The 26,275-nt window shown below is 60.8% G+C and overlaps 1 protein-coding gene across 1 annotated transcript; it reads right to left on the bottom strand.

The window, feature by feature from the left end:
- Positions 1-14,437, bottom strand: YTHDF1 (YTH N6-methyladenosine RNA binding protein 1). The gene is made up of 5 exons (XM_045443996.1): positions 14,140-14,437; positions 13,944-13,968; positions 12,874-12,953; positions 3,430-4,950; positions 1-1,332 (listed from the first exon to the last, which is right to left on the bottom strand). The coding sequence occupies exons 1-5, from the start codon at positions 14,164-14,166 to the stop codon at positions 1,306-1,308; spliced, it is 1,680 nt and encodes a 559-aa protein (XP_045299952.1). The 5' UTR covers positions 14,167-14,437; the 3' UTR covers positions 1-1,305.
- Between the last annotated feature and the right edge of the window lie 11,838 nt (positions 14,438-26,275).

Genomic DNA, 26,275 nt, shown 5'->3' with positions numbered 1-26,275 from the left:
TTGCTAAATAGGTATTGTTTATTAAGGCTTGTATTCTCCAGAGGAAAAGTTATCCGACGTTGTCCGTGACTCCACACAGGCAGGAACAGTTCAGAGAAAGTGACACGTTCTAAATACAAGTCTAAATAATACAGCTTAAACTTTAACTCGAGGGTCTTTTGGAGTAAATAGTTTTCGGAAGGTATCTGCTCTCTAAACAGGAAGATCCCCTACAGCGGGCGCGTGCAGACTGCGTGCCGGAGCGACAGGTGTGAGCACCATGGTCATGCTTGACTCGGACTCCAGGTGGCAGTCGGTTCAAGGTCCCTCGGTCCACAGAACAGGACAGCAAATTCAGTTTCTAAAAGGTTTTTTTTGTTTGCTTTTTTTTTTTTTTACTCATTCAACGGGAAAGAGAAACCAGACGCGCACGGTGAAACCGACGCCCGCGGCATCGCCCGCCGCTCCGTCTGCACCAGCGGATCGGACATGTAAAGCTCAGCATCGTGGGCAGGAAACTCAGAAGGGCGTCGGGTTGTCGGGTGAGGAGGGGGGCAGGTGGGGTGACGCACACAGCTCGCACGGCCGCCCGCTGAGCCCGGCCCTCCGCGTGACGCCGCTTCCGCCCCGCCGGGCGGGGAGCAGCGCGAGGGACCTGGCGGCCGCGGCGCCGGAGACCATTCGAGGGTGGATGGCGCTCCGTGCGACGGGGCACGTTCACCACGTCCGGAAAACTAAAACATATCTTTTCGTCTAGTAGAAAAATCAAACGGATTAGCGTTTTAGACAGATAACAGGTAATAAAGATAGCAAACTGCCCAAATGAGGTGGTCGTCAACTTGTTGATTTCAACATTTTGGAAAGAAGTACTTTAACAGAAGACAGAAAACGCCAAAACCAGTCATGGCTTCTCGTGTCTGCTACAAAGCAACAAAGGGCTGAGAAATGAGTTCCACGTAAACAGGTTAAAGGACACTGACTAGAAAAGTAAGAACATAATTTCTGCATAAAACCCGAAAAGAACCAAAAAACCACCTTTCAGATGTATTAGGGCTTTCTGTTTGGTTTGCTTTTGAAGGATGCTTCTATCTCACATTAGGTCTGATTTGACAGGCTGACAGAAAACACACTCCTTTATTAGTGAGTTCTAGAATACGATAATCCATAGAAAAAGTACAAACGAACGCAGATGCATCTGGGCAAAAACGAAAGACAATGAGCGAAAGGTGCGACCAGTCGGGCCCCGCACGAGACAACAGCACCAAGCACACGTTCTCTTCAACTTTTTCAGTCCGACGTTAGAACACAGAAGAAACTGGTTCATCCTTATTGTTTGTTTCGATTCTGCCGTTCCTGTAAATAGAAAAAGGAGAAGAGTTGAACATACAGAGTGAACGCGCCATGCACAGTCCCTCCAAAGTGAGGTCCCCCGGGCCGCGCTGTGGGCTGTGGCCCCCATCTGGGCCTGCACCCTCCGCGGGGACCAGCCAGGCCACGCCAGCAGGCGCCCCGGGCCTCTGATAACTACGCCCAGCCCTCGGCGTCCACCTGCTCCACGCAAGTCCTCTCTGGCCGGGTCTCTTTCCTACCACACCCAGAACCATCTTTCCCAGAGCACGTCTGACGAGCCCGTGACGCATCGCAGCCTCTCCCCACGTCCGCCCGGCTGGCTTCTCATCAATAGGGGCAGAAACCACATTGGTCCTTCCTCACAGTGCTGCAACTAAACTCCACTGGAGACACGCAAACAGCGGTCTAAGGAAGAAGCACACTGCTGAAAGTTCTGGTAGGTTCCACACGTCTCTCAAGCTCCCTGGAGGAACAGCGTAATGCCGTGAGTGCCCCGAGTCTGCCTGCAGGCACGCCTCCCACGGACCAACTCGACACTCTCTCTTCCCAACCCCACTGGCCAACTCAGGTTTGGGACCCCAGACCCTTAAAAACGGCAACCGGTTACAGGCAGAAATTTACCCCTAGCCTCGTCACAACTCCCAGAACCTAGCGAGTCAGGAAGCGTATCTGAGATAAACCACAGCCACACAAAGCCTGCTGCCAGGCTGAAATCCACCAAGGAGCTTAAGCTTCACGACCAGTGATCTCTGCTCTATCCCTGCAAATTCAGCAATTCGGTATTTTACTCTACACCTAAAAGAGTGAGAATACAGGATCTCAGTAACTGGAAATAAATAACACGCCCCTCTCCTTTCCCTACAAACGAAAGAAGGACCAATGCGTTTTCCAAGTTTTACAAACCGTGATGGTTACGCTATGTGCAGGGCCTAATACTGCTAACGTCACCATCGGCTACAGGCCTTTCGGCTAAAAATGCTCCGGGACGCTTGCCATTCACAGACGGGTGACGCGTCTGTCGGTACAGGACCGCACACCCAACCATCGTCAACTGACGTTTAATTTAAAAAAGGATGTTTCGGTATCAAAACAGCAGGAAAAAACCTCAGCATGAACTCTCTCAGACAAGCCAGCTTCACAGAGTGTGCTTCGCCGTCCTTGTTCCCACCCTGGGCCAGTTCACGGCCACGGGCCCCGTTCCGCCGCAGCACAGGCAGACTCGCTTCAGCGGGCCGGAACTGCTCAGGCTCCGGGAGGTTCTCGGTGGCCGAAGGGGAACGCACTACGTCGGAGGCCCAATTCGCGGCTCGCACCCCGGGTTCTAGATGCTCACTTCCGGTTAGGGGAGGCCTGTGTTCCACACCCACTCTGCCCCCACCTCCTCTTTGCCACCCGGAGGGAGAGTTCAAGGTCCCAAAGCCTGTAAGGCACTGGGTTTTCAGGAGAAAAAGAAGCCACGGCCTCCAGACCAGAGCTTCCTGGGCGAGGAGGGCGGTGCCCTGGGGGGGTCAGGCAGGGCCTGTAGCCCCCCGCGGCCCCAGCAGCCTCGCCGGCCTACCCCAGTCCACGGGGCGTTATTTCTTTTTTTTTTTTTTTTTTTTAATTTTTTTTTTTCAACGTTTATTCGTTTTTGGGACAGAGAGACAGAGCATGAACGGGGGAGGGGCAGAGAGAGAGGGAGACACAGAATCGGAAGCAGGCTCCAGGCTCTGAGCCATCAGCCCAGAGCCTGACGCGGGGCTCGAACTCACGGACCGCGAGATCGTGACCTGGCCGAAGTCAGACACTTAACCGACTGCGCCACCGAGGCGCCCCGCACGGGGCGTTATTTCTAAGCGTCCTGGGAGAATTTCTGCACCATGGCCCCAGGGCTCGTGTTCCCTAAGAACCACAAAGCTGTGTGGTCACGTCCACTTACGCGCCCCCCCCCCCCCCGCCCCGCCCCGGTGACCGTGCCTGGACAAGCCCAGACGCTGCTGGCCCTGCCCGAGGCCACGGGGACCTGGCGGTCGCTGGGCCCCAGCCAGCGAGCACGAGGCCTCGGCTCCGGCCCCGGCCCCGGGCCCGCCCGGAGCTCCAGCGCGAGAAGGTCAGACTCACCTTGCGCACCTCCTCCTCCTCCTCCTGACGCTTCTCGTAGTGAGAAAAGTCGTCAAAGATGGAGGTCGTGTGCTTGTAGGAAGCGATGATTCTCAGCACTTGCTTTGCTTTCTCTAAGGGCACCTCCTGGGTGTCACGGGAGTTGGTGACCGGCTTGTTGTCGTTATTCTCCAGCCTGATGTGCCGCAGCTGGTTGTTGGGCACGTCCTTGACGAAAATCCATTTCACGTCAAACTTGCCTTTCCACTTGTCCTGAGACCAGACCCCCGCGCTGGTGCCGTAGTCCACGGGCGACTTCATCTCGGCCACCCCGCAGAAGTGCCCGCTCCCGTTGACGCTGAACAGCAGGTACACGGGCCCCTTGCTGCCGGCGGCGCGGAAGGCACCGTCCAGACGCTTGTTGCCGTGCTCCGTGCTGCACCAGATGGAGTACTTGATGGAGCGGTGGATGTCGTCCTCCGAGTAGCTCTTGATGATGAACACGCGGCCGCTCTTAAGATTCCAATCAAACTCCTTGGGGTTATAGCTGTGGGCCGCTTTCAGTTTTTCCAGAACGGGGTGGGACTCCACACTGGGGGCAGAACTAGGCTGAGCGCTTCCAGGAGAGTTACCGTCGCTGCTGGCCCCTCCGCTCTGCCCGAACGCCGCATTTCTGTTGCGAGGGGCGACCCAGCGGGTCTGGGGTGGCTGCTGAGGGCTCGGATACTGCGGTTGGGCCAAAGGGGGGGGCTGAGCGGGAAGAGGCTGCACGACCGGTTGGGGCTGCGGGGCAGGCTGGGGGGCCGGTGCCTGCTGGGGGGCCGGAGGCTTGGGCACAGGCCCTTTGTTGTCCCACGTGCCGATGTCCATGTTATGCTTTATAGGTGGCGGGGGCAGGGCTGCCCCAATGACAGGTCCGCTTTTTGCTTTCATTTTCGGCTGTGGCTTTGCCGGCTTGCTGGCAATGGCAGCCCACGAGGTCGGCTTTGAAACCGGCATATTCACGCTTGTCCCACCATTCCCGGAAAGGACACCGGCCATCGCCACGCTGCTAACCACCGACCCCACGGTCTTGACGGCAGAGGTGGTGACGTCCCCGATCTTCAGGCCCACCATGCCCTGCTCCAGGCTGTTCATGCCGGGGGCCTTGTTGAGGGTATCGCTGTGGAAGCCCGTCTGCCCGTCCACGATCGTGCCACCCAGGGAGCTCGGCGGGTACGTGTAGCTGCTCCCGTAGGCTGAGCTCTGAGCCTGCTGCCCCTGAGACCCGCTCGTCCCCCAGGCGGAGAAGGCAGGGTTTTCGGGGAAGAAATTGAACCTGTGCTGGTAGATGCTGTTCCCCAGGCCCCCGGGCTGGCCGAAGACAGCATCGTGCATGAAGTGGTGGTCTCCGTTACTGAGCTGTCCGTAGGTGGTGAGGTACGGGATCGGAGGGTCCCCTCCAGTGGACCAGGGCGCCTCATTGAGGGAGTAAGGAAATCCGATGGACGGTGGGTAGTAGCTGGACAGGTAAGGATCCGCCATGGAGGGGTAACTGTTACTCTGGGAAAACAAGCAGGGACGGGTTAGACTGCTCTCAGGACGCGACTCGGAGACTTCCTGCCTCGGTCCAGGCGAGCTGCACGGCACCGTCACCCCCCACAGGAACCGAGGCCACCCAGTGAGAACACAGCAAGGGCTGAGGGCAGCCAGGTGGTCACCTGCAGCGTGCTGGGTCCGCGTGACGCGACCAGGCCCAGCCGCCCCGGCACTGGCCGCCAGCAGTCCACCTGCAGCCGCTCCTGCACCCTCAAGCAGCACACCGTTCACGCGGGAGGGAACCAGAGTGAGGAGCGGCGACGCCGCCGACCCCGCACACGGGACAGCACCGCCGGCACGGCGGGAGGGGAGGACAGCTGCGGGAAGGCCAAGACGGCTTTCGGGGAGCTCGGGGCGACAGGGCGGCTTGCCCGGCAGCCTGGTTTCAAGCCCCCTGGCTGCTCAACGCTCCCGCGGGTCCTCACGGGTCCCGGCTCACGGGCAACACCCTTTTCCGCTGGACCCACAGGCTCCTCCCACCCCTTCTATGAAGGGCCCCTTCAGAGGCCCCTCCCACACGCCTTTCCTGCCAGCCCACCCCCACTTCCGAGTCCAAAGGGGCCTCGTCATCTCACATCCCCACCACGGCCCAGGCGTGGCCTTGGCTCTCACTGCGCGTCAGGCAGCACGGAGGCCTCGGCCGGCTCCTTGGCCAAGACTCCGTGTCCTGCCTGCTCTCTGAGCTGGAGGAGCCTTCACATCGGGCTCCAACTTCACCTGGGATTCCTTACTGAGAGGACACCCGTGCGTCGGCTGGAGCCTCAGACAGGGCTTTTCGAGCGGCTGGACTGCCCTCAAGGCAGCAGAGACTCACCTCCGGAATCTCAGGAAATCTGCCCAGGGTGTGGATTTAGATCTGAGGTCAGCCATTCTGGCAAGGCGTCTCCTTGGGGAGAGACTCAGCGGGCTTCTGGCCACAGCTGGAGCCCCCTGGCCATGCCACTGGCAGGTGATGTAGATGGTTTCCTGGCAGGTATGGGTGGTAGGAGGAGTGGAGGGGTGCAGGGTAGGGGTGCACGCTTCCTGCCCAGGGCAGCTGGTTTAAGGAGTGGCAAGGCCATAAAGGAAGACAAGAGTGGAGGCAGCAGCAAGCTTTCCAGCCCATGCTACCATTTTCTGACTGCTTAGTGGCCCCTATCCTCTCCCCTACCCTCCTCTACAAACAACCAGAAAGTTCTACAAGGAGAGCATTGGCCAGAGACCTCCTCCTCCAGCCCTGCACCGACTATCACGTGAGAACACCACTGTCCTGGCCAGCACAGTCCCAGGGACCCGCGGGGGGCGGGGGGGGGGGGGGGGAGCCGGGCTGAGGCCGCCAGGGAGGGAGAGCCAGAATGCCAAACAAGCATTTGCGCTCTGCCACCGTGAGAAGGCGTGGGACTCTCCAGACCTCCCCGCCCCCCCCCAACGACCCTTTGGAGAACAGGCTGGTCCCTCAGCAGTCCCAGCCCAACACGTGACCTCGGTCACCCAGCCTCCTGGCTGTCGGTCTCCACTGCCACCTCCTGCTGCTGCCCCGTCCCATCGAGGATTCGCAGGACCTCAGGCATCGCCGCTCCTGCCTGTTGGCTGCTCCATTTGATGGCAGACAACTGCAGAAATCACTTTTTAAAAGGCAAGGGCTTTCCCAGGAATAAAAATCACAGAGATGCTCAGGGGGTGAAAAACAGACAACGAACCGGCCCCATCATCAATGTCCCATAAGCCGCGGCACAGCTGGAGCTACCTTCCCCAGAAAGGACGTCAGTGACTCCGGCCCCTTCTTGTAACCTCCTCTGTCTGCCTGCATCCAACCTGGGCCCTCAAAGACGCTCTCCAGGGGGCCGGTCAGGAGGGAGAGCAAATCACCAGGTTCGGGCAGAGGGCGTGCTCTGTGAGGCGAGGGGCAGCCCCAAGAGCTAAGCCTGCCGCCTGACCTCAGCACCCACAGACGGGGCTCACAGGGGGCTAGCACCTCACTTGTGACTCACAGGTAAGCCTCACCCGTAGCAGGACGTAACTCAGGACACAAACCATCATGCGTTGTGTTCTCCATTCAACGTCCCTTCAAGTTCATCTAAAGTCCTGCTGTGGACTGGACAGAACGGGCGTTCCGGGTCCTGACCACGCCGTGCACAGGCGCTTCTCGGCGGCTTCCAGCCGGGACCGTCCCAGGAACAGGAAGCCAGCCAGCCGGCACCCCTGAACCCTCCTGGCTCACGGGAGTGCCTCCCGGCAGGAGGGCGTCTGGGAGAGAAGTGGTGGCCCTGAGTGGACCCAACCCTCTCCTCCTGGGACCCGTCAGTGCAGGCGGGTCACGGTGAGCACGGACGGGAGGGTCACATACGCACTTGGACTACAGATCTTCCTCCAACGCTACGGCTCTTACGGCAAAAGGAACGGAGACTCCTCGCTTCAAGGCCCCAGATGAAGGGGCGTCCTGACAAGCGGCCGCAGGCCCACCAGCAGCCGTCCCCACGCGCACCGGGCCCGGCACTCCCCGGGCTGGACGCCAGCCCTGCCCACGGCCTCCGTCCGTCCGTCTGTCCTCACCTCTGTCCTCCCCGGGACACGACTGGCTCCAGGCCACCTGGCGGGCCGCGTGCGGCAACCTCAGCGCCGTGAGCCTGACTCGGTCTCCGCCCCTGTCCTCCAGGCAGCTCTTCGCTGCACCACCGGCCGTCTTGCCTTCAAAGCGCTAAAGCCAAGCAAGTCAGTGTACGAACCTACGTGCAGTCAGTCATTCGTCCAGTCATTCGTCCCGTGAGAAGACCCGGATGTGTTTACTCTCGCTTGCTATTCGGACCACGCCCCCTCCCTCCCGGGCTGTGGGCTGTGCTGCACAGAAAGCGGTCCCCGTCAGTCCGTCCATCCGTCTGCAACACATAGGGCCCAAATGCTCTGGCCTTAACTTCCAGCAAGACTGAAATTCTCCTCCCCGCATAGGTGAACCGGACCGCGGCCCCGACTGGCCAGGCCGTGCCCCGCAGCGCGGGCTCCAGACGGATGTGCTGCCTCCTGGAGGCTCCTCGGCTCGACCCACCGCGCCCCGAGGCTGCCAACTGGAGGCCGGTGTCTCGGGGGTGCGGGTGCAGGCGCTGCAGCGGCAGAAACGAGCGCCTGACTCTCCCTCCCTGCAGGCAGCCGCTCGAGGCAGGGGCGCTGCACGTCCAGGAAAAGGCAGGACCTACAAAAACCTTTTTGAGGCCAGTGCGGGTAAAACCATCCCCCTGACTGACGCTCCCACGTACGAGACTCCGTCTAATTGTAGCCTTTGCTAGAACGCAGGGCCCCAAAAGAGGGAGGCGAGGCAGACTCATCTTCAAGGCAAGCTGAGGCTCCACGAGGAAAGACAGACAAACACCGGACTCCCGGGCGCCTCCTTGTGGCCAAGTCCAAGATCACAGACAGAATGGGCTCTCCAGACAAAACAGACTTCCACCAAGTCTCTGTCTGTGATCCCTGCGTCACTCTCGTTGAAAAACCACAGTAAAACACAATAATGAACCTATTCTAAAATTCAAACTTTTTCACACTTGGTAAAATACAGTCACGTTAAAAAAGAAACTCATCCTGAACGACTAGAAATTACACTTAAGTAAATTATGTAGAAGTGGAAAGTATCAACGGCAATTATGAAGACTGACAAAGGGACCAGAGCTGCAAGGGGCCCAGCAGGTGCACCCAGGGGAAGCCCTGGGGACACAGGCTTGGCTGCATGTGTCTCTGTGCAAGAGGACTGCAGTCCCTCAGCTGGCTGGGTCGCGTGCAAGGACCACGGTTTCTGACGTCAGAGAATTTCTGCCTTTGTGTCCAGCTCGAGGCACGTAGTTTCTTCTTTTAAGTAGGCTCCACACCCAGCACGGAGCCCAACACAGGGCCGGAACCCACAACCCCAAGATCAAGAGTTGGACGCCCAACCGACTGAGCCACCCAGGCACCCCATGAGGCACGTCGTTTTGAGCAACTTGACATTAAGAAGTATGTGAAAACCCCACTGGGCCCCACCAGCCGCACTCCACGATGGCTGGTCTCCACTGAGTGGGCGCCATCACTGAAGCCCACAGCCTTTGGACACGACCACAAGAAACCCGCGCCAGGCCACGGCCTACAAGACCACGTGCTCCTTGCTAACTCCCCCAGTCGCTCGAACCCGCCAGAACTGCCCAGCAGAGCAAGCCATGAGCCAGCTGGCCCCCAGGCTCTCCACATGAAGTGGCCCACCCAACAGGGCGTCAGTTTAGCCTGGCCTTGTGCTGCGGGGTGAAAACCACCCCCAAACCTGACAGAAACCCTGGATGACAGCCGAGCACGATTTTCAAGATGAGCTGGTCTTTTTATAAACAGAAGCACCTCCCGAGGCCAGACGCTTTCTGCAAAGAGCGAGAAGGTACAAATTTCAACCTGACCACCTAAGGAACCTCTGAGATGGGGCATACCAGGCCCTGGAAACGGAGGTGAGAGCCCACCACACCCTCAACTGCGAAAACACACCCCAGCACGTCAAGTGGCTCTGCTCAAAGTGGAAGTCGATCCTCACGTCAGAGGCATCACAGCTTTCTAGAAGAATAAGCATAGGGGCGCCTGGGTGGCGCAGTCGGTTGAGCGTCCGACTTCAGCCAGGTCACGATCTCGCGGTCCGGGAGTTCGAGCCCCGCGTCGGGCTCTGGGCTGATGGCTCAGAGCCTGGAGCCTGTTTCTGATTCTGTGTCTCCCTCTCTCTCTGCCCCTCCCCCGTTCATGCTCTGTCTCTCTCTGTCTCAAAAATGAATAAAACATTAAAAAAAAAAAAAAAAATTAAAAAAAAAAAAAAAGAAGAATAAGCATAAACCGATGACGGTGCTTGGCACTGAAAACGGGAACAGGAAAACTTGCAGAACTTTCTCATAAAGTGAAAACATCCTATCGCACTTAGAACACAACTGAACTGAACACAATTGAGAAACACACTAGAAAAGTTTGCTTCCACTCCTTTGCGTCTCTGTCAGACGTGCCTGGGCAAACAAGCGCGTCTGCTGACGACCGAGTGACCCGGTTCAGTCCGTAGTAACCACACCGCGTGGCCCCCACCCAGAGCCCGTCTGCTCCCCCGCACTCCCCGCCACCCATCTCCTAAAGCTAACATGTATTTCGTGTCACAGAGGGGATGCAGGGCTGCTACATCAGGATGCTCCCGGGGGCGACCAGGAAGGGACAAATGCACGCCCGAGGGCCCAAAGGCCCTCCCGCACCCAGGACCCCGGCTCCGTTGTGGGGCGTTACAAGTTGAACTAGCCTGAACAGCATGCTTGTAAACACTTTCCAAATCGTCCCGGTATTAAAACTTCATAAAACACAAAAACAGAAATAGCCTCGAACTTGCCACTACCAACACCCGTATTAAAAAAAAGCGTCACGGGGCTGACGGCCTCGTCACCATCCTCCCTGCGGTGACGGCCCCAGAGGTACACAGGCAAAGTCCCTTGTGAAATGGCACCCTTCAAATACGTGCCACCTGTCACGTGTCCAAAACACCTCAATAAAGAGAAGCACAGTGCTGGCAACTGAAGTGCGCTGCTCCCGGCCACACGAGCCACCACTGTCCCTCAGTCACGTGCGGTCGGGCGGGCCACATGGCGCGCCTCCCGTCTGGGAGCTGGAACACCGAAACACAGAGCTGTCCTCAGGAGAAGCCTTTACCAGCAGAGCCCAAACCCAGAGGTGTCATCAATCCCCAGTGGCTTCCGTCTGCAAGGAGGCCACGTGCGTGGTGGCCAGAACGAAGAAAGTAGCAACGAACACCAGGCCCAAACGAGCCCCTGCTGTGTGCATGGAAGAGACCATCTCTTCCCCCCCCACCCAGTTAGTCCAGAACCTAGCTCTGCCACAAACTGGCTCCACCACCTGGGCAAACCAGGCCTCTCGGGCCCTTTTCTTCATCCACAAGAGGACCAGGAAAATTAGGCTCGAAGAGCTCTCGCGTGTTACCTGCATTCTACACTCTAACAGTTGGGCATTTCTGGAAAATCTGTTCTCAATCAAGAACCTGGATTTACTCTTGGGGCCCCTGGGTGTCGGTTGAGCGTCCAACTCTTGACTCCAGCTCAGGTCATGACGTCAGTTTCGTGAGCTGAAGCCCCGTGTCAGGCTCTGGGCTAACGGTGCAGAGCCTGTTTGGGACTCTCTCTCTCCCTCTCTCTCTGCCCCTCCCCAGCTCTCACGCATGTGCGCTCTCTCAAAATAAACAAACAAGAAAAGGAAAAAGATCACGAATCTACTCTTAAGTAATGTGATTAAGCATCTTGCTGAAAAGCACACCAATACCCAGGACGAAGGGCTGTTTTAAGGCTGTCCCTTGCAGCGTCACCCGACACCTGTCCTCCGAGCTGGCTTCCCCAGGGTGAAACAGCCGTAATTACCCTCCTGACAGAAAATCATCTGCTCTGCTTCTAAGGAAATCCACCCAAATAACATGAAAGCGCCTGCTTCATAAAAACATATTTCGAGTGAAACAATTCCCCTCACCTTTCTTTGGTCAAAGCCTAAAACACGATACCACCATAGCATTCAGACCACATAAGGGAAAAATAAAGTACTCATTCAACTTCTTGCCATTACCCCGACAATGCGTCACCGAGGCCAGGGCAGTTCTCTGCCCCACCTGGCCCTGCCCAGAGGAGGGGCGGGTCCTGGGGGGGAGGGGGTGCAAGGGGAGGGGCTCTAGAAAGGGTGTCCTGGGCACCTTGACTGCAGACTGGCTCAGTGCAGTAAGGACAGGGGCACCTGGGAGCTCAGTAGGTTGAGCCTCCGACTCTTGATTTTGGCTCAGGTCATGTTCTCCGCATTTGCGGGATCGAGCCCCGGTCAGGCTGACAGTGTGCAGCCTGCTTGGGATTCTCTCCATCTCTCTCTCAAAAATACACATTTGAAAAAAAGGACGAACACAAGGAAAAGTTTTAAGTTCTAAAACACTTTAGAAAGGGGCAGACTGGCAAGAAAAGAGACAAACTAATTTCATTCCACCCCAGGGAAGAGGCAAAGCCTGGTTTTATTCCAAAGCGAACACGCATAGTATGTTTTAAAAGTGGTGGACGCTATGCTTAACCCTGAACTCCAACTAGCCTGGTGGTTTTTCCCAGTGTAAGTCAGCCCCCAGGAGACGCCATCAAGACACTTCTGCTCGTCATACCGGTATGCGTGTAGGGGGAGGAGGCCAGGAAGGCTGCTCGGCACCCCACGACTCACAGCCCCCAAAGACTGTTTCCATCCAAAATGCCCACAGGGCCACGGTGGAGAAACTCTGAAAAACCGAAGAAAAACCGGCAGCTACGACCTGCTGGGCCCTGTACAGGTGCCACGTCGGAGCTTGACGAGCGCTGCCTGCCATCCTCCCAATGACTCCCCAGCCGTCTCCACAGCCAGTCTTCTACAAAAGGACAGTGAGGCACAGAAGAGGCGAGCCACCTGAGGAAGTGTCACACGGCAGCGGAGTGAAGATCCGAACCCAAGGCCAAAGTCTGGCTCCGGAGCTGGATTCTTCGATGCTCTCCTGGACCACAATTCTCCTTGCCCAGAGCTAAAATAGCTCCCCGGGAAATCTCAGACAATGACACACGCCTGCACTCCATCCACGGCGGTGCATCACTGAGCCGTAGGCGCTGAGGACGACAGAAGTCCCCCTGCAGACGGCCCCAGCGGGACCTTCCTTCCCGGGGCGCGCCGCCTTCCCCACACTCACGCCCCATGTTTAACTCAAGGCTAGTCTTCTGAGCAGATCCTCAGCATGCTCTCTGTTGCTAGTACTGTATACGGTGCTTCTTTGTTGTTTAGGATGATAAAATCAGAAACGTAGCAGGAAAGTTGCATTCCAAGACTCAAAACTAACATAAAAATACAGCTTTAAAAAAAATAAAGAACAAAAAAGCTCACCTGATTTGACTGTCCAGAAAGGTAGGGCTCAAAGTCATTGTCATGGACTGTATCCTTCTGATGCAAAGAACCATTTTGTACTAGAACAAGAAGTTGCAAAATGTTATCTTTGAATTTTAAAAAATTACTTTTAAGCATGGAAATCAAAGACAGTAAAGCCTACGTCCCTCGATTTCTAAAAATTGCTTTTACTTAAGAAAGAACACGGTACCCAGCTGACGTTTACACAATTAGGACGGCAAGGCACAACTTTCAACAATTTCACGTTTTTGGTAAAAATTTGATCATAATTTGGTAGAACTCGACAAAATAACCAAGAGCTTGTAACTGGGCTTCGGGGATGATGGTGTGGCCTGAGCAGACGACGGAGGCAACCACGGCGCTTGCAAAGGCCTCACTGCGAGTGGGGGGACGGAGAAGAACCGGGAGCTTCCGGCCCGGGCAGCGGGGCCAGGCTGTAACCGAATGACGCTTCCGAGCTCATTTTTATCCGGCTCTCCGCTTACTTTCCGCTGTTTCAACGCTCAGCCGAAAAAGGAAAGGAAAGGTAAATAAAGTGCTGGGCCCTTTCCAGTCTTAAAACATGATGAACCATATTTGGTTACACCCGAGTAACACACACTGGTTGAAAAGTCTTCCAAGTAAACACGAAGTGTCACTTACGGGCTCTCACGACAGGGAGTCTTGGGGGTTTACCCTAAGCCAGAACATCAAGAGAGGCTCCCGAGGCCCGGTTCACTAGGGCTCTAACTACTGGGGTGCGCAGCTAGCTCCCCAGGGCCCCCGGGGCCAGCCCCGCACACCTGCCTCCCTCCCTTCCCCCATTCAATCCACCATCTTGCAGCGGGGAGGGAGGATGCGATGCCTCCCACCACCCTTTTACTTCTCCTTGAAAAGTCCCCGATCTCCAGCTGCTAAACCTCCCGGTATCGCCACCTAACATCTATCTCCCGGAAGCACACGGAGGAGAAGCGTCCGGCTCCAGACGCCCTTCCGAGACCTTTTCTCCCCCACATGGCCCGCCGCCTCCTCCATCCAGGACCCGCAGCGACCGCGCCAACTTCGCTCACCTTTAGTATCCTGTCCTTTTGTTCTCTGTGTCGCCGCAGGCCGGGTCGTGCGCGCAGACGGGACCCCGGGGAGAGGGAAACACAAAGTTATTCACGAGGACCCCTCCCGGGCGTGGGGCGCGCTCCGGGCCCGAACGGGCCCCGCCGCCCCGGGGCGCCCCCGGCCGCCCTCCCCCGCGCCCCCGGGCCCCGCTACCTGGGGGTCCACGCTGGTGGCCGACATGCTTCATGAACGGCGCGGCGCGGCGCGGGGCCGGGGCGCCCGCCGGCTCGGGCCTCCCCGCGAGGCCGGGCCTGTCACCCGCGCTCTCGCGGCCCCGGGCCCGCCGCCTCCTCCCCGGGCGCCGGCCGGGCGGCGGCGGCGGCGGCGACTGCTGGGCGCGCGGGCCGCTCGCGGGGCGCGGCGCGGTGAGACGGAGCCCGGACGGGACGCACTGACGAGGCGCCGACTCCAATGGCGGCGGCGGCGGCGGCGGCGGCGGCGGCGTCGGCGGGGACGAGGCTGCGCGACGTCAGCGCGCGCGGGGCAGGCCGGGAGCGCCGACGGGCCGCCACGCGCCGCGCCTGCGCGCCCTCGCCCGGCGGGACGGATGTCGCGCCCGGGTCCCGGTATCGCGCGGCGGGGGGGCGGGGCGCGCCCGGGAAGTCACGTGGGCGCACCCGGCGGCGCCGCGGGGGGCCGGGCGGGAAGCGGCGGCGGGTCGCCTCCCGGGGGCTGCACCTGCCGGGCCCGGCGCCTGCACCCTGAGCTGCTGGCGCAGGTCGTGGGCCCCAACGCCCCCCGCCCGTGCTTCTCCCCGAGGTCTGAAGAAGCTGAGCCGGCGAGTGCGACCGCCTACCGAAAAAGCCGCTTACAGCGGGCTGGACCCCCGTCTACTCTGCAGCTCGCTCGCCCCTGGAGCCCCACCAGCGTCCCTCAGAGGGGCAGCCTGGGTGTGAGCTCTGCGGGCCGTGGGGCTCCACCCCTGGGCTTCCTAAGTTTTGCCGGTGGCAACAGCTGTCCCCGCCCCCCTACCCCCCCAGCCCTGTGCTTGGGCCTCCTTGAGGGAGCTGCCTTTCCAGCGCTCCCTTGGGCCTCCAGGGGGCTCCCCAGTTTATCGCCAGTTTGCATGTTAGTCTTGACCCCAGATTTCACCACAGGGAGGAAAAGCGAGTTCAGCCCCACACCGTTCCCTGGTCCAGAACGGGCAAGGGGGCTTTCTGGTGTCTGTTTACCGCCGCACGGCCCCTTCTTGGCTCCACCTTCCTGAAAGGGGTCCAGTTCTCATTCCACACTCACTCCCACCCCTCCCAATATAGGGTCCCCAGCCGGGACCCCGATCCCTTGCTGGAGAGCCCCTGTGGCCAATTCCCACTGTGGCTTCCAGGTGGGTCTGTGAGCTCCCTTTCCAGCTCTCTTTCCAGCGCACTGGTGGGTAAGATCTTCACAAGCCCCAGATCTGGGCGCTGGTTGTGATGAAGGAGAGAGGCCTGGAATGCCGGCTCAGGCTGGGGAACCGCAGGATCGCTCCCCAAAGCAGGGCCAAGGCAGATGCCAGCAGGCAGGTTAGGCGCTAAGCAGGGTGGATGGGGACTGCTGGGATCATAGATCATAGTGGGACCCGAGACAGCCTCTGAGCCTGCACTGGCCCTGGAGAGACAGGATCAGCCGGGCACCAGACAACATCTCCGGCGGCTACAGGAGGAGGTAGAGGTGGCACCGGTGGGTGGGTGGGCCACGGGGGAGTGCGCTGCTCCAAGTTGCTCGTCCCTGGATCTCCCGGGGGCCCTGCCTGACCCAAGGATGGGAAAGGCAGGTTGGGCACAAGGCCCAGAGGAAGATCTGATGCCCTGCAGATGACTCCGGGTCCAGCAGGGCTTTGATACACGTGGGCCGTGGGCAGCTCACACTAAGGTGAAGTCAGGCATCTGGGGCGGGCCACGTGCAACAGGTGGCAGGCATGGAGAAGACACGTGGAGATTGTGGTTGCCGGTACGATCGTTTGCTGGGGGCGGGGGCCACCTCGTGCTGTCTCATTCCTGCTGTCTGCAGAGGTGAGGCCGGACATACCGCATGGGCATCGTCGTCCCCGGGGCCTGGAACAGCATGATGCCTGCGACCCAGAGCCGGGAGAACACAGTGGTCAGAGCCCGGACACTCGGCCCTCTCGGAGCCCCGGCGCCTCCTTTCTCCAGTTGACCTCCCTCAGGCAGGAGAGGGTGGTGGTCGCAATGGTGGCTTAGGGCCACACGGCTGGTTACGGCTCCTTCACCCTCCTGTGCTCCGTTCTGTCCTTGTTTGGGGCAGAATAAGTCTCCCGTTCCAGGATGACAACGAGGAGTGGATGGTGTACGTACAGCCGTCGCATCAGGGCAGGCCCGTAAGTGCTGGCTGTTCCCCGCCGGCCTCACCTGCGCCTGCCCGAGGAGCCGCACCGCACTGGGGGGAGTGGCGGCTCAGAGCGTCGGCGATTTTTTGGACGGAGCCCTCAGGACTGTGTGAGCGTCCGTGGCCTGCTGTGGTGATGCACCACAAACCGGGCCGCTGGCGGCACCAGGGGCGTATTCCCTCCGGAGACTCGAAGTCCAAACTCAGTGTCACTGGGTTGAAACCAAGGCGTCATCAGAGATGCAGTCCCACCAGGGGAGGATCCTGCCTGCTTCTTCCAGCTTCTGGCAGCCCCAGGCCTTCCTCAGCCCCGTGCCTGCTCCGTCACACGGCCTTATGCTCTGCGTGCATGTCTCTGAATCTCCTTCTTCTTTATTTTGTACTTTATTTATTTTTGATGTTGGCTTCACTCCCAGTGTGGAGCCCGACGAGGGGCTTAAACGCACGACCCTGAGATCAAGACCTGAGCTGAGATCAAGAGTCAGACGCTTGACTGGCAAACCGACTGAGCCACCCAGGTGCCTCTGAATGTCCTTCTTCTTGGGGCGCCTGGGTGGCGCAGTCGGTTAAGCGTCCGACTTCAGCCAGGTCACGATCTCGCGGTCCGGGAGTTCGAGCCCCGCGTCGGGCTCTGGGCTGACGGCTCAGAGCCTGGAGCCTGTTTCCGATTCTGTGTCTCCCTCTCTCTCTGCCCCTCCCCCGTTCATGCTCTGTCTCTCTCTGTCCCAAAAATAAAATAAACGTTGAATGTCCTTCTTCTTAAAAGGACACTTATCATTGGATTTAGGGCCCACCCTAACCCAATGCGAGTGACCTCATCCTAAGTTCATTCTATCTTCAAAGACTCTACTTTCAAATAGGGTCACAGTCACAGGTACTGGGTGGGCGTGAATTTGGGGGAGCACTATTCAGCTCAGTGCAGGGATCCACAGGTGATATCAGCTGGAAAATTTGGAGAAGAGCTTCCAGGGGCTGGGCTGAGTTCCACCCACAGATGTGGAAAGAGAGGCCTCTGAAATGAAGGAGGTATGATCGTGCCAGCTTGCTGGCCAGGAAAGGGGCACACGGGATCTGATAGCCATCGTGCAGGCCCACCGGCTGCCACCCCAGCAGCTCAGAGGTCCGGCAGTGCTCAGTGCCAAGTCTCAGTGAGACGGGGAGCGGGCGCCGCCCAGAGCCCGGCATGGTGCGTGGCAGCCAGCGGAGAGAATAGGGGCCCCGGGGTAGCTTGAATTTGGGGACCTTGCAGGCCCAGCTCAGAAGGCTGAGGCCCCTCTAGACCAGCCCCAGCCTTTCCCTCTGCCAGGCCTGAGGACCCAGGAGGGATGGCATTACGTAGTTTGGAGCTGGGCTTTCTGCCAGTGCAGAGCGCCGCCGCCACGGGCCAGCCACGGGGAGGGGTGTGGAGACCCTCCCGGCCCAGCTCCTCAGGACAGAGAGGCTCGGGGGCTGCAGGCTAGGGACAGAGCAGCTCCTGGCAGGGAAGAGGTCTGGGGCCGGCTGATTTAGGCTCTGGAACGGTGCAGGGACCCGTGGGGCAGGGGCGGCCCAGCCGCAGGGTCTGTGCTGAGACCAGCACAGGCTCTCTCCACTGCCTGGAACACTCTGCTCCTGTCCCCCACGTGGTCCCTGCTCATCCTTCTGCCATAGGGAGGACCTGAGTCCTCCTGCCGCGTCTCACTGCCACATGTGCCCGGTGGCAGAGAAAGCCCAGCCCGTCCTGGGCCCTCCACCCTTAGACAGGTGCCTGCCCCCGGCCGTACCCTGCTGGTACAGGGTTTTCTAAACATTGCCGGTGTTGAAGAGGGCTGTTTTGATTTCCTGTTTATCTCAAAGGCACGCAGGCATGTGGTTAAACACCTCGCCTTTGTACTCGAACGGACAAGGTGGAACCCTCCGGGAGCGGGCTGGGGTATTCCCTAGGCCTCCGCCCTGACTGCACGCGTAAGCACGGGTCCATCTGTCTGTCCCTTGCCCCCCCATTCAGCCTGCACACAGCTCTGTCTCTCACGGAACGCGTCAGTGCCCACCGAGCTCTCCCCTCATCCCTCCCCAGGTCGTTCCTGGGCCGTTCAGGCTCTGGCGTCGCTGCACGGGGCTTCCTGGTGCGGGGACACAACACCCGGAGGGAGATACCCGTAGGCGGACCCACTGTATCAAAGGGCACTCGCGTTGGCTGCGACGTGATGTGAGGTCTGGCAGGTGGCCCCCAAAAGGGGCCGTGCTGATTCATCAGCAGGGAGGCAGGCCTTCATCCCAGCCCCATCCCTTCATCGGGGCGGGGCCCGATGGCCGGTGGCCCTGAGTTTAGGTGACCACCCGGCGGGAGCAAACTCTCCTCATCCAACAACCAGCCTTTGGGGCCTGCAAAACCAACACGCCTGTCCACCCGACAGGTAACGAGGACACCCGTGCCGGTGTCCAGCCACTCTCTGCTCACCTTCTCAGCCCGGCTCTGAGTTTATCCCCAGGCAGTGGCCTCCTTCCAGAACCCCCTCTTCTGCTTTCTGTGGGGTTGCTTCACCCCCGACAAAACCCGCCCATGGTCTCCAGACGTGCAGGTCCCCCGCCCCCCCACCAGTAGTAACCTCGACGTGCCTCTTGTGATTCACAGCAGTTTGGTTTTGAAACCTCCCCTTTTTACACATTTCACTGGGTCGTTCATTCCGTAAACATTAATTGAGCACCTACTACATGGCCTGCTCACGTGGGGTTCGGAGGGCACCAGGCAGTCTCTGCCCTGAGGAGCTGGCGAAGGGGCCGGGGAGCACCCACACAGCCTGGAAAGTAGCCCAGCTTATTCCCCGAGCACCTGCTGTGTACCGGCAGCCAGGCTCAGGGACAGAGGATGAGCCAGATGCTGCCCGGTGACCCAGAGTGGGGACAGGTGGGGACAGACAGGTCACCTTGGATTGGAGCTGAGACAGGCAGAGGGGGTGCTGGCCTGGCTTCAGGAAGGCCTCTGGGGCCCGTCCAGAACTGAGGCTCAGGGGACAGCAACTCACCAGCCAGGACTTGGAGCCAAGGTGCAAAGGCGACTGCATATGCCCCCTGCGAGGGCAGCCCTCGGTGGCCAGGCCTGCGTCCACTGCCGTGTGCGGTACTGGTGGACAGCCTGGCAGGGGGAGGCGCATGGTAACAGGCGGAGAGCCAGCCGGTTCTGGGTTCCTGGAGCAGCTGGACCCCCAGCAGTTAGAGAGCTCCCCCACGGCCAGCCGGACGACTTGAACCAGCTGCCGGCACCCTGCAGCCTGTCCTGTCGTCAGCGGGCACCCTTGGCTCCGCCCTTCTGCGTGACCTCCCCGCAGAGCCCGGCAGCACCCCTCCCCGTGCCAGTCTGTGCCCGTCAGCTCCCTCCCTGCTTTCCCGGGAGCTGCGTTTTTAGAATCTTGACTCCACTTTGCAGAAGGCGTCTTCTGCCTCCTCTGTCCCCAAAGACGGTGCCAGGCGGTGGCCCGGATGTCTCGCGGGCGTGGGGGGCAGGGTGGGGATGCCCCCTGCTGGTGGCTGCTCTGCAATGCTGTCCCGACTCAGGTGGCATTGACCTTGGCGATGGGATGATGCAGGCTGTGGCAGAGCGCTGCACTGCTGGGTCCGACAGGGCACACCTGGGCTGCAGCCAGGGGGTGGCTCTCAGCAGGCTCAGAAAGCAGGAGGGGCCCTCCTTTTCTCTTCACCTCTTGGAGCATTTGTTACTTGCTGCTTGTGTCACACTCCCTGGGGCAGGGGCTGCTCAGAGGGAGAACACAGGCCCTTGCAGGCTCCCCAAGCCCATCTTCATGACTCGGCGCCCCTCTGTTCACACCCAGACCCCTGCTGGGGTGACAAGTGGCAGCAGGGACCGGACAGAGGACAGTGGAGTGGACAGCTGAGAATCGGTCCTGGGGAGAGAGAGGAACAGGGAGACCCCCCCCCCCACATCGTCCCGTGGGATGTCACTTCACAAAACACAAGGCGAAAGACCAAAGTACTGAGAATATCAAGATGTTGACCACAGAGCTTGAAAAACCCCAAGCTCCGGCCTGTCTGAGCTGGGTGCAATGCCCCGAGGGCAGCCCTGGGTCACAGGGCGTCAGGGTGCCACGAAGACTGTGTACCAGGGGTTCACAAAGAGGGAGGACCACAAAAGCCAGTGGCCAGAGAATGGGGGGCAGGGGCTGAGCCAGGTGCCAGGGGAGGGTGGGCAGGTGGGGCAGAAATGAAACAGCGGGGCCCACCCTGGGCAGGGGCCTGGGGTCTGGCCAGGCTCCCACAGGGCACAGGGAGGCAGGCGTCTGGCCCCTGGGTGGGTCCTGGGACCATGGAGGAGAATCATGCTGGACCCTCAGCCCTTGCAAGCAAGGTGAGCGTGGGGGCCTGGAGCAGGGTGCACGGCATCACGCCCTTCCGGAAGATTCCCTCTGGTCCCTGTGGTTTACAAGTGGGCACCTCACATGACCCCTCTGGAGCCTGCGAGCCCCAGCCCAGGACGGGGCCTGTGCCTGGAGATGAGACGCCCCCCCTTCTCCCACCAGTGAGAAGCCAAACACGCGGGAGCTGTCGGCCACGTTGGCCTGGAAGTCACGCGACCCAGAGGGCAGCAGAGGATCAGCCGGAAACGGTCCATCTCTGTGCTCTGGTCACAGGAACCAGTACACTTCATTTTCGCTAAAGCTTTGTGTTTCTGTCACCTGTGGCTGCGAGTCCCGGCCACAGCGATGATGCTTGGCGTGCAAACCCAGGCCCAGACCTCAGACGCACAGAGGAGGGTGTCTGCGGAGCCTGGGCGCCCATCATACCCCTGACGCTGCTCAGCTGGCACCTGTTGGCTGGCTCTAGGGTCCCCATGACCCGCCCCACACAAGCCTGGCACCTTCCTATGCTTCCTCCAGTCCCCACCACACCAACCACAGGCACGACTGCCCCCCGCCCCCCGCCACGCTGTTGCCTCTGCCTGTGATTCCCTTCCCCGTCTCCGACAGGCACGCTCAGCCCCTCCTTCCCTCCCCTGCCAAGCCTCCCCTGGGCCCCCGAGTGGTCTGTCCCTCCCTTCTGCGGCTCCCCTGAACCTCATGCTCACTCTGGGGGAACGTGGGGCCCAGCCAAGCCATCACTTGTCTGCAGGGCCCCTGCTTGAGACCCCATATGTGAGACCTCTGCTCCAAACAGTGGAGTTTGAAAATCCAAAGTGAGGGAGAGAGAGAGAGCGCGCGTGCGGTTTTGAGCCCCTCTAATCCATTCGGCCCTCTGCCTGCACGCCGTTGGGAAATTTGAGACCTGTTTACCGGTGCGGCCTGTCAGCTCTGCTTTTTCTAGAGCTGTCTACCAAAGGTGGGTGAGCTCCCTGATCCAGCCCTTCCTGAAGCTGAGCCGACAATTCCCTGGGTCCCTCGGCTGGGATCTGGCCCCAGATGTGGGACCCTCTCAAGGTTCCAGATGACGCCCAGACAGTGGCGCCCAGCAGAGCAGGCCCGTGGACGTCTGGCCAGTGGACATCCCCGGGCTTGCGGGGCAGTAGGGTGACAGGCTGCTGCTCACCTCTCTCCTTCCTCTTCAGGCCTCGCCCCTGCCTTTGGCCCTTCAGGCCATCCCCCACCCTCCTGGCTCAGCTTCCAGGGGGCACCCCGGCTTGGGGAAGGGGCAGGAGGGAGCCGGGCTCAGCTTTACTGAACTGTCTTCACAGAGAAGCCGGTTGTCCCGCCCAGGCCTGGGCCCACGCGTGCCAGGAAATAATCTGATTAAATGAGCCCGAGGTGATTCGGGCCGGGCCACCACGGGCAGCCCTGAGGCTGTGAGTTCCGTGGGCTGAGGTTGAGGTCCTGCCGGTTCGGCCTCAGCAGGTGGGGAGAGGAGGGCGAGGCCCACTGTCTGGTGCTCGCCTTTCCCACGCGCCCCCTGCTGGCCTCTGGCGGCTCTGCCCGCAGCTCCCCTCAGCCCCGCTCCCACTGCCCTGCTGCCTCTGCCCCCACGTGCCCTGCCGCCTCCAGCCCCACACCCATGTGCCCTCAGCCCTGCACCCCCGTGCCCTGCCACCCCTGCCCGCGGGATCCAAGGCCCCCAGCGGGCTGCCCCGGCGATGACTCCTCAGGATCACACCCAGGATCGGTGGCTTGCCCACTCCCTCCCTGTGCTCCCCGCAGGCCCCCCCCCCCCAAAGCACTGACACCCCAGGGTCCGCTCCAGAGACCTCAAGGTAAGATGCAGGGGTGAAGAGGGTGGGGTGACACAGGAGCATCCTCTGTGAGGATGACCCAAAAGGAGCCCCTCCCCCCTCCCCCCTCTTCTGCCTCCCCAGGCCTCTGTGGGACGGTTCTGGGCTCTGCGGACCCCGCAGAGAACCACAGCGGGTGTGGCTCACGCCCTCCCACGCCGGCTGCCTCGGCTCCGTGAGCGTCGGTCCTGCTCAGGCTGTGCTGCCGGCCACGAGGCCGCGGGTCCCTTCCGCTGGCGTCAGCTGCCGGGACGGGGTCCCCCATCACCGTCGGCAAGGGCCGGGCTGTAGCACCGGGTCAGGGCGGGGTCTCAGGCGGACGGCAGTGTGGACGCCGCAGGGGCGAGTGTGTGCGGGGGTCCGGCGCGGGGCTCTGCTGTCACCTTGCCCCCTCAGAGGCCACAGCCTCCCTGGGCCTCCAGTGTGCTTGTCAGGAGCACTGTGCTCTCGCCTGGAGCCCTCGCCCTGGGGTCGCAGGTGGGGGAGCTCCCGGGCCAGCCAGGCCTCTGGCCCCTGCGCGGGGGGGGGGGGGGCTCACGGAGCCCTTTTCTCAGCGAGGAGACGGGAGGCGAGAGAGGGCCCTCTGCCTCGTCTCACAGGGCTGGTGGGTCGCCTCCGGGCCTTGCTGGGCTGAGAGCCGGGGGCTCAGCTTCCTCCCCCTCCTCCTTTGCGCCCACTCGGGCTGGCCTCGGAAGCCTCACTCCAGGGGGACGTGTCCAGTCAGTCGACACGTCCGCCCAGGGGGCCTGGCCCCCATCTTCTCAAAGGGAGGCCAGCGCTGGCGTGAACAGCACGTCGCAGGCCTTCCACGCGAGAACCTTCTCAGGGGGCTTTTGGGCTTGGAGGAGGTGGGCACAGGGGGGTGGGGGGAGGCTGAGCTGGCCCCTCTCTCTCACGTTCTCTTTTCCGACCTTGACCGGCCAGCCCTTCACAGGTGGGGAGGAGGCCTTGGTTCAGGGACCCTCCCCTCAAATCCAGCTGGCTCCGAACCATCCAGGCAGAGCAGGGTCCTGTCTGGCTCCAGGAGAAAATTGCGTAGATCGTCTTCAGACCCCCATCTGTAAATGATTGGGCTGATGAAGGGCACTCCCCACCCCCCAGCTGGCATCATCTTACCTGGGGAGACTTCACTGCAAAGACACAGCGCCCCCGTGGTCAAGGTGAGCCCTCCAAGGCATTGATAGACATTTGTTCCTGATTAAAAACTGGCAGAGAAGAAAGCAGGCAGAGGGGAGAGCGGGCAGAGAGGAGAGTGGGCAGAGGGGAGAGCAGGCAGAGGAGGGGAGAGGAGGCGGAGTGGGGGAGAGAGGGCAGAGGGGAGAACGGGCAGAGGGGAGAGCGGGCAGAGGAGGGGAGAGAGGGCAGAGGAGGGGAGAGGGACCAGAGGGGAGAGGGGGCAGAGGAGGGGAGAGCGGGCAGAGAGCAGGTGAGTGGAGCTTGGCTGGAAGTCAGCAGCTGGGTGGTAAGAACAGTGCTTTCGTCTCAGTGCCAGACGCCCATGGGTGTGTTTTTCCTTCTTTTGAAATAATTCTAGATTCACAGAGAGTTTCAGCGACACGTGCAGGGGTGCAGTGCAGCCCCCCACCGTGGTCACATCTTGCGTGGCTGCAGGGCGAGGTCAGATCCGGAGGCTGGCCCTGGTCTGGCCACAGAGCTGGTTCAGACAGTGACTTATTTTCTTTGTATTTCCAGTGTTCTCGGTATTTCCAGAAGGAGCTTGCGCTAGCCATTTTTACCTCCCTAGTTCCCTTTATTTACTTATACAAACAACACGGATGATCCTTTGTGTCGACGGTTCCAGGCGTGGCTGTAGATGAGCAGGGCAGTGGGCGCGGGGCCTCCCGCAGACGCCCCTCGGCTCAGGCAGCGAACCCCAGCCGCCCAGGGAGACGCCTCCTTCCCCCCACCTCCTGGTCCGCGAAACTCTGTGGGACCCTGCTTCTCCAGAGCCAGCCCCACAGCAGTAGGGCCAGAGGGAACAGACGACACAGGTGCCCCCAGAGCCACCTGGGAGGGTCGTCCGAGCCTGTCTGGGCCCCAGGTCCAGAGCGTCCACAGCAACCCTGGGCGCTGCAGGTTTCTCTCTGGAGGGAAAAGCAGGCTGGAGACTTGGTACCCACCTCCCTGTCCATCTGACGGTGGGGGTGGAGCAGGGACAGAGGGTCTGCCCCCGAGGGAACCCCCCAAGAGCCCCTTTGGGGTTTGCTGAAATGGCCAAAGCTAACAGTGTTTCTGCATCCCAGGCACGGGATCACGGAGGGGTCGAGGGCCCAGATATCCGGAGACCAACACGTTGGGAAGTCCCATCTGGGGTCCAGCCCCCGCGGCCTCCTCCTGCAGGAGGCCACCTCCTACAGCCCCTGAGCTACACCCCTCTCCCGCCTGCGTCCCTGCTGCACCCCCCTCCACAGGCCACTCTGGCCTTGGGGGCCGGATGTGCTGATCGCTGCCTGGTTTCGGCCACTCGCCGTGCGGGGATTTCCCGCGGGACGCTGGGTGGCTTTGGGCCTCTGACAGGAGGAGGTTTCTGGGACGCGCTGGGACCCCGGCAGCTGAGAGCTGGTGTAGCCAGGACAGCGACGGGTCTCCTCCAGGACGAGGCGGCAGCCGCCGGCCCCCTGGACGCGAGGCACACGGCAGCAGGGGCTCCCGGCTGTGGCCGGGCTCAGGCAGCTCCGCGTGGAAGGTGAGCGAGCGTGCTGGGGCAGGTGCCCGGCCCCATCTCGTCTCGCTCGGGTCAGACCCCACACCCCTCCACCTCCGTGCCCCCTCCCGGTGCTTCTTTGTGCCCCTCGCCGTGGCGTGGCCCACCCTGCCGGCGGCCCTGGGCGTGTTTTGGCGGCCAGGCCTGGGACAGGTTAGCCTCTCCTGACCGCGCCCTGCCCCACTGTCAGCAATGACCCTGACTAGCCTGCTTCCTCACTTTATTCTTGCTCACCGCGAGCAGCCCTGCGCGGACGCCAGATGGGAGCCGCCGGGAGAAGCGTGTCAGGGACGAGCCAGGGTTCGGGCCCGAGCCGGCCCCGAGACAGGTTTGCTCCAGGAAGCAGGGAGTCAGGTTGGGCCCCCGGGGCCGCGGCCCCCACACCCCATCCAGCCTTCCTGTCTGTCCTCTCCGCATTGGACCCTGTGTGCCCTTTGATCCTGCTCTGCCCACCCGGGGTCCCTGGGTTCAGCCCTCGTCCCGTGTTCCCTAACTGTTGGGGTTGGGGGTGCTGGATGGGGCCCCTGGGCTTGAGCTGGTTGGTGGAGCCTGTGTGGCCACGACAGGTCTGAGGGAAGCCCATCCGGGTCAAAGCGGCTTTGACCTGGAACGTGGTGGGAGTGCAGTTTGGAAACCTGGGCCCCCAGCAGACACTGGGGGCTCCCGGCACGTACCTGGCAGGAGGATGAGCTGCAGCCAGGCCCGGGGACGCGGGCTGGTTCTGACGCAGAGTGGGGGGCACCAGGGAAGGCGATGGGATGGCGGGTGTGGTCTCCCAAGCAGCTCCTCTGACGCGTACAGGTAGCTGGAACTGTGACCCCTCCCCAAATGTCTGGGTCACAGGGGCCTGGGAAGCGCTAATTCCAGTGGGAAAACCGGGCCCACACTGTGTGACGCCACCCTTCAGCTTAGTGCCGCCTGGACACTGACGCTGAGGGAGGCGGTAGAGGCGACTCAGGCCAGCCCCTTCCCCAGAACCTCGGGAAGGACACAAGCCCAACTGTCCCCGAACTTCACGGCTTAAGGACTAGAGATGCACGCTGACCTACTGAGGCCCTCGGGCTCTGGGG

The sequence above is a fragment of the Leopardus geoffroyi genome, chromosome A3 (genome assembly GCF_018350155.1).
Source record: "Leopardus geoffroyi isolate Oge1 chromosome A3, O.geoffroyi_Oge1_pat1.0, whole genome shotgun sequence".
NCBI lineage: Eukaryota > Metazoa > Chordata > Mammalia > Carnivora > Felidae > Leopardus > Leopardus geoffroyi.
Note: the sequence above shows the minus strand (reverse complement) of the source record. Positions and strands in the feature narration are given on the sequence as shown.

Excerpts from the sequence above, each read along its gene's own strand:
- YTHDF1 (XM_045443996.1), bottom strand. The coding sequence starts at position 14,166 with ATGTCGGCCACCAGCGTGGACCCCCAG. Across the intron at positions 13,969-14,139 it reads CCACCAGCGTGGACCCCCAG|AGAACAAAAGGACAGGATAC; the intron begins GTAGCGGGGCCC and ends GCGGCGACACAG. Across the intron at positions 4,951-12,873 it reads TTTCTGGACAGTCAAATCAG|AGTAACAGTTACCCCTCCAT; the intron begins GTGAGCTTTTTT and ends TTGTTTTCCCAG.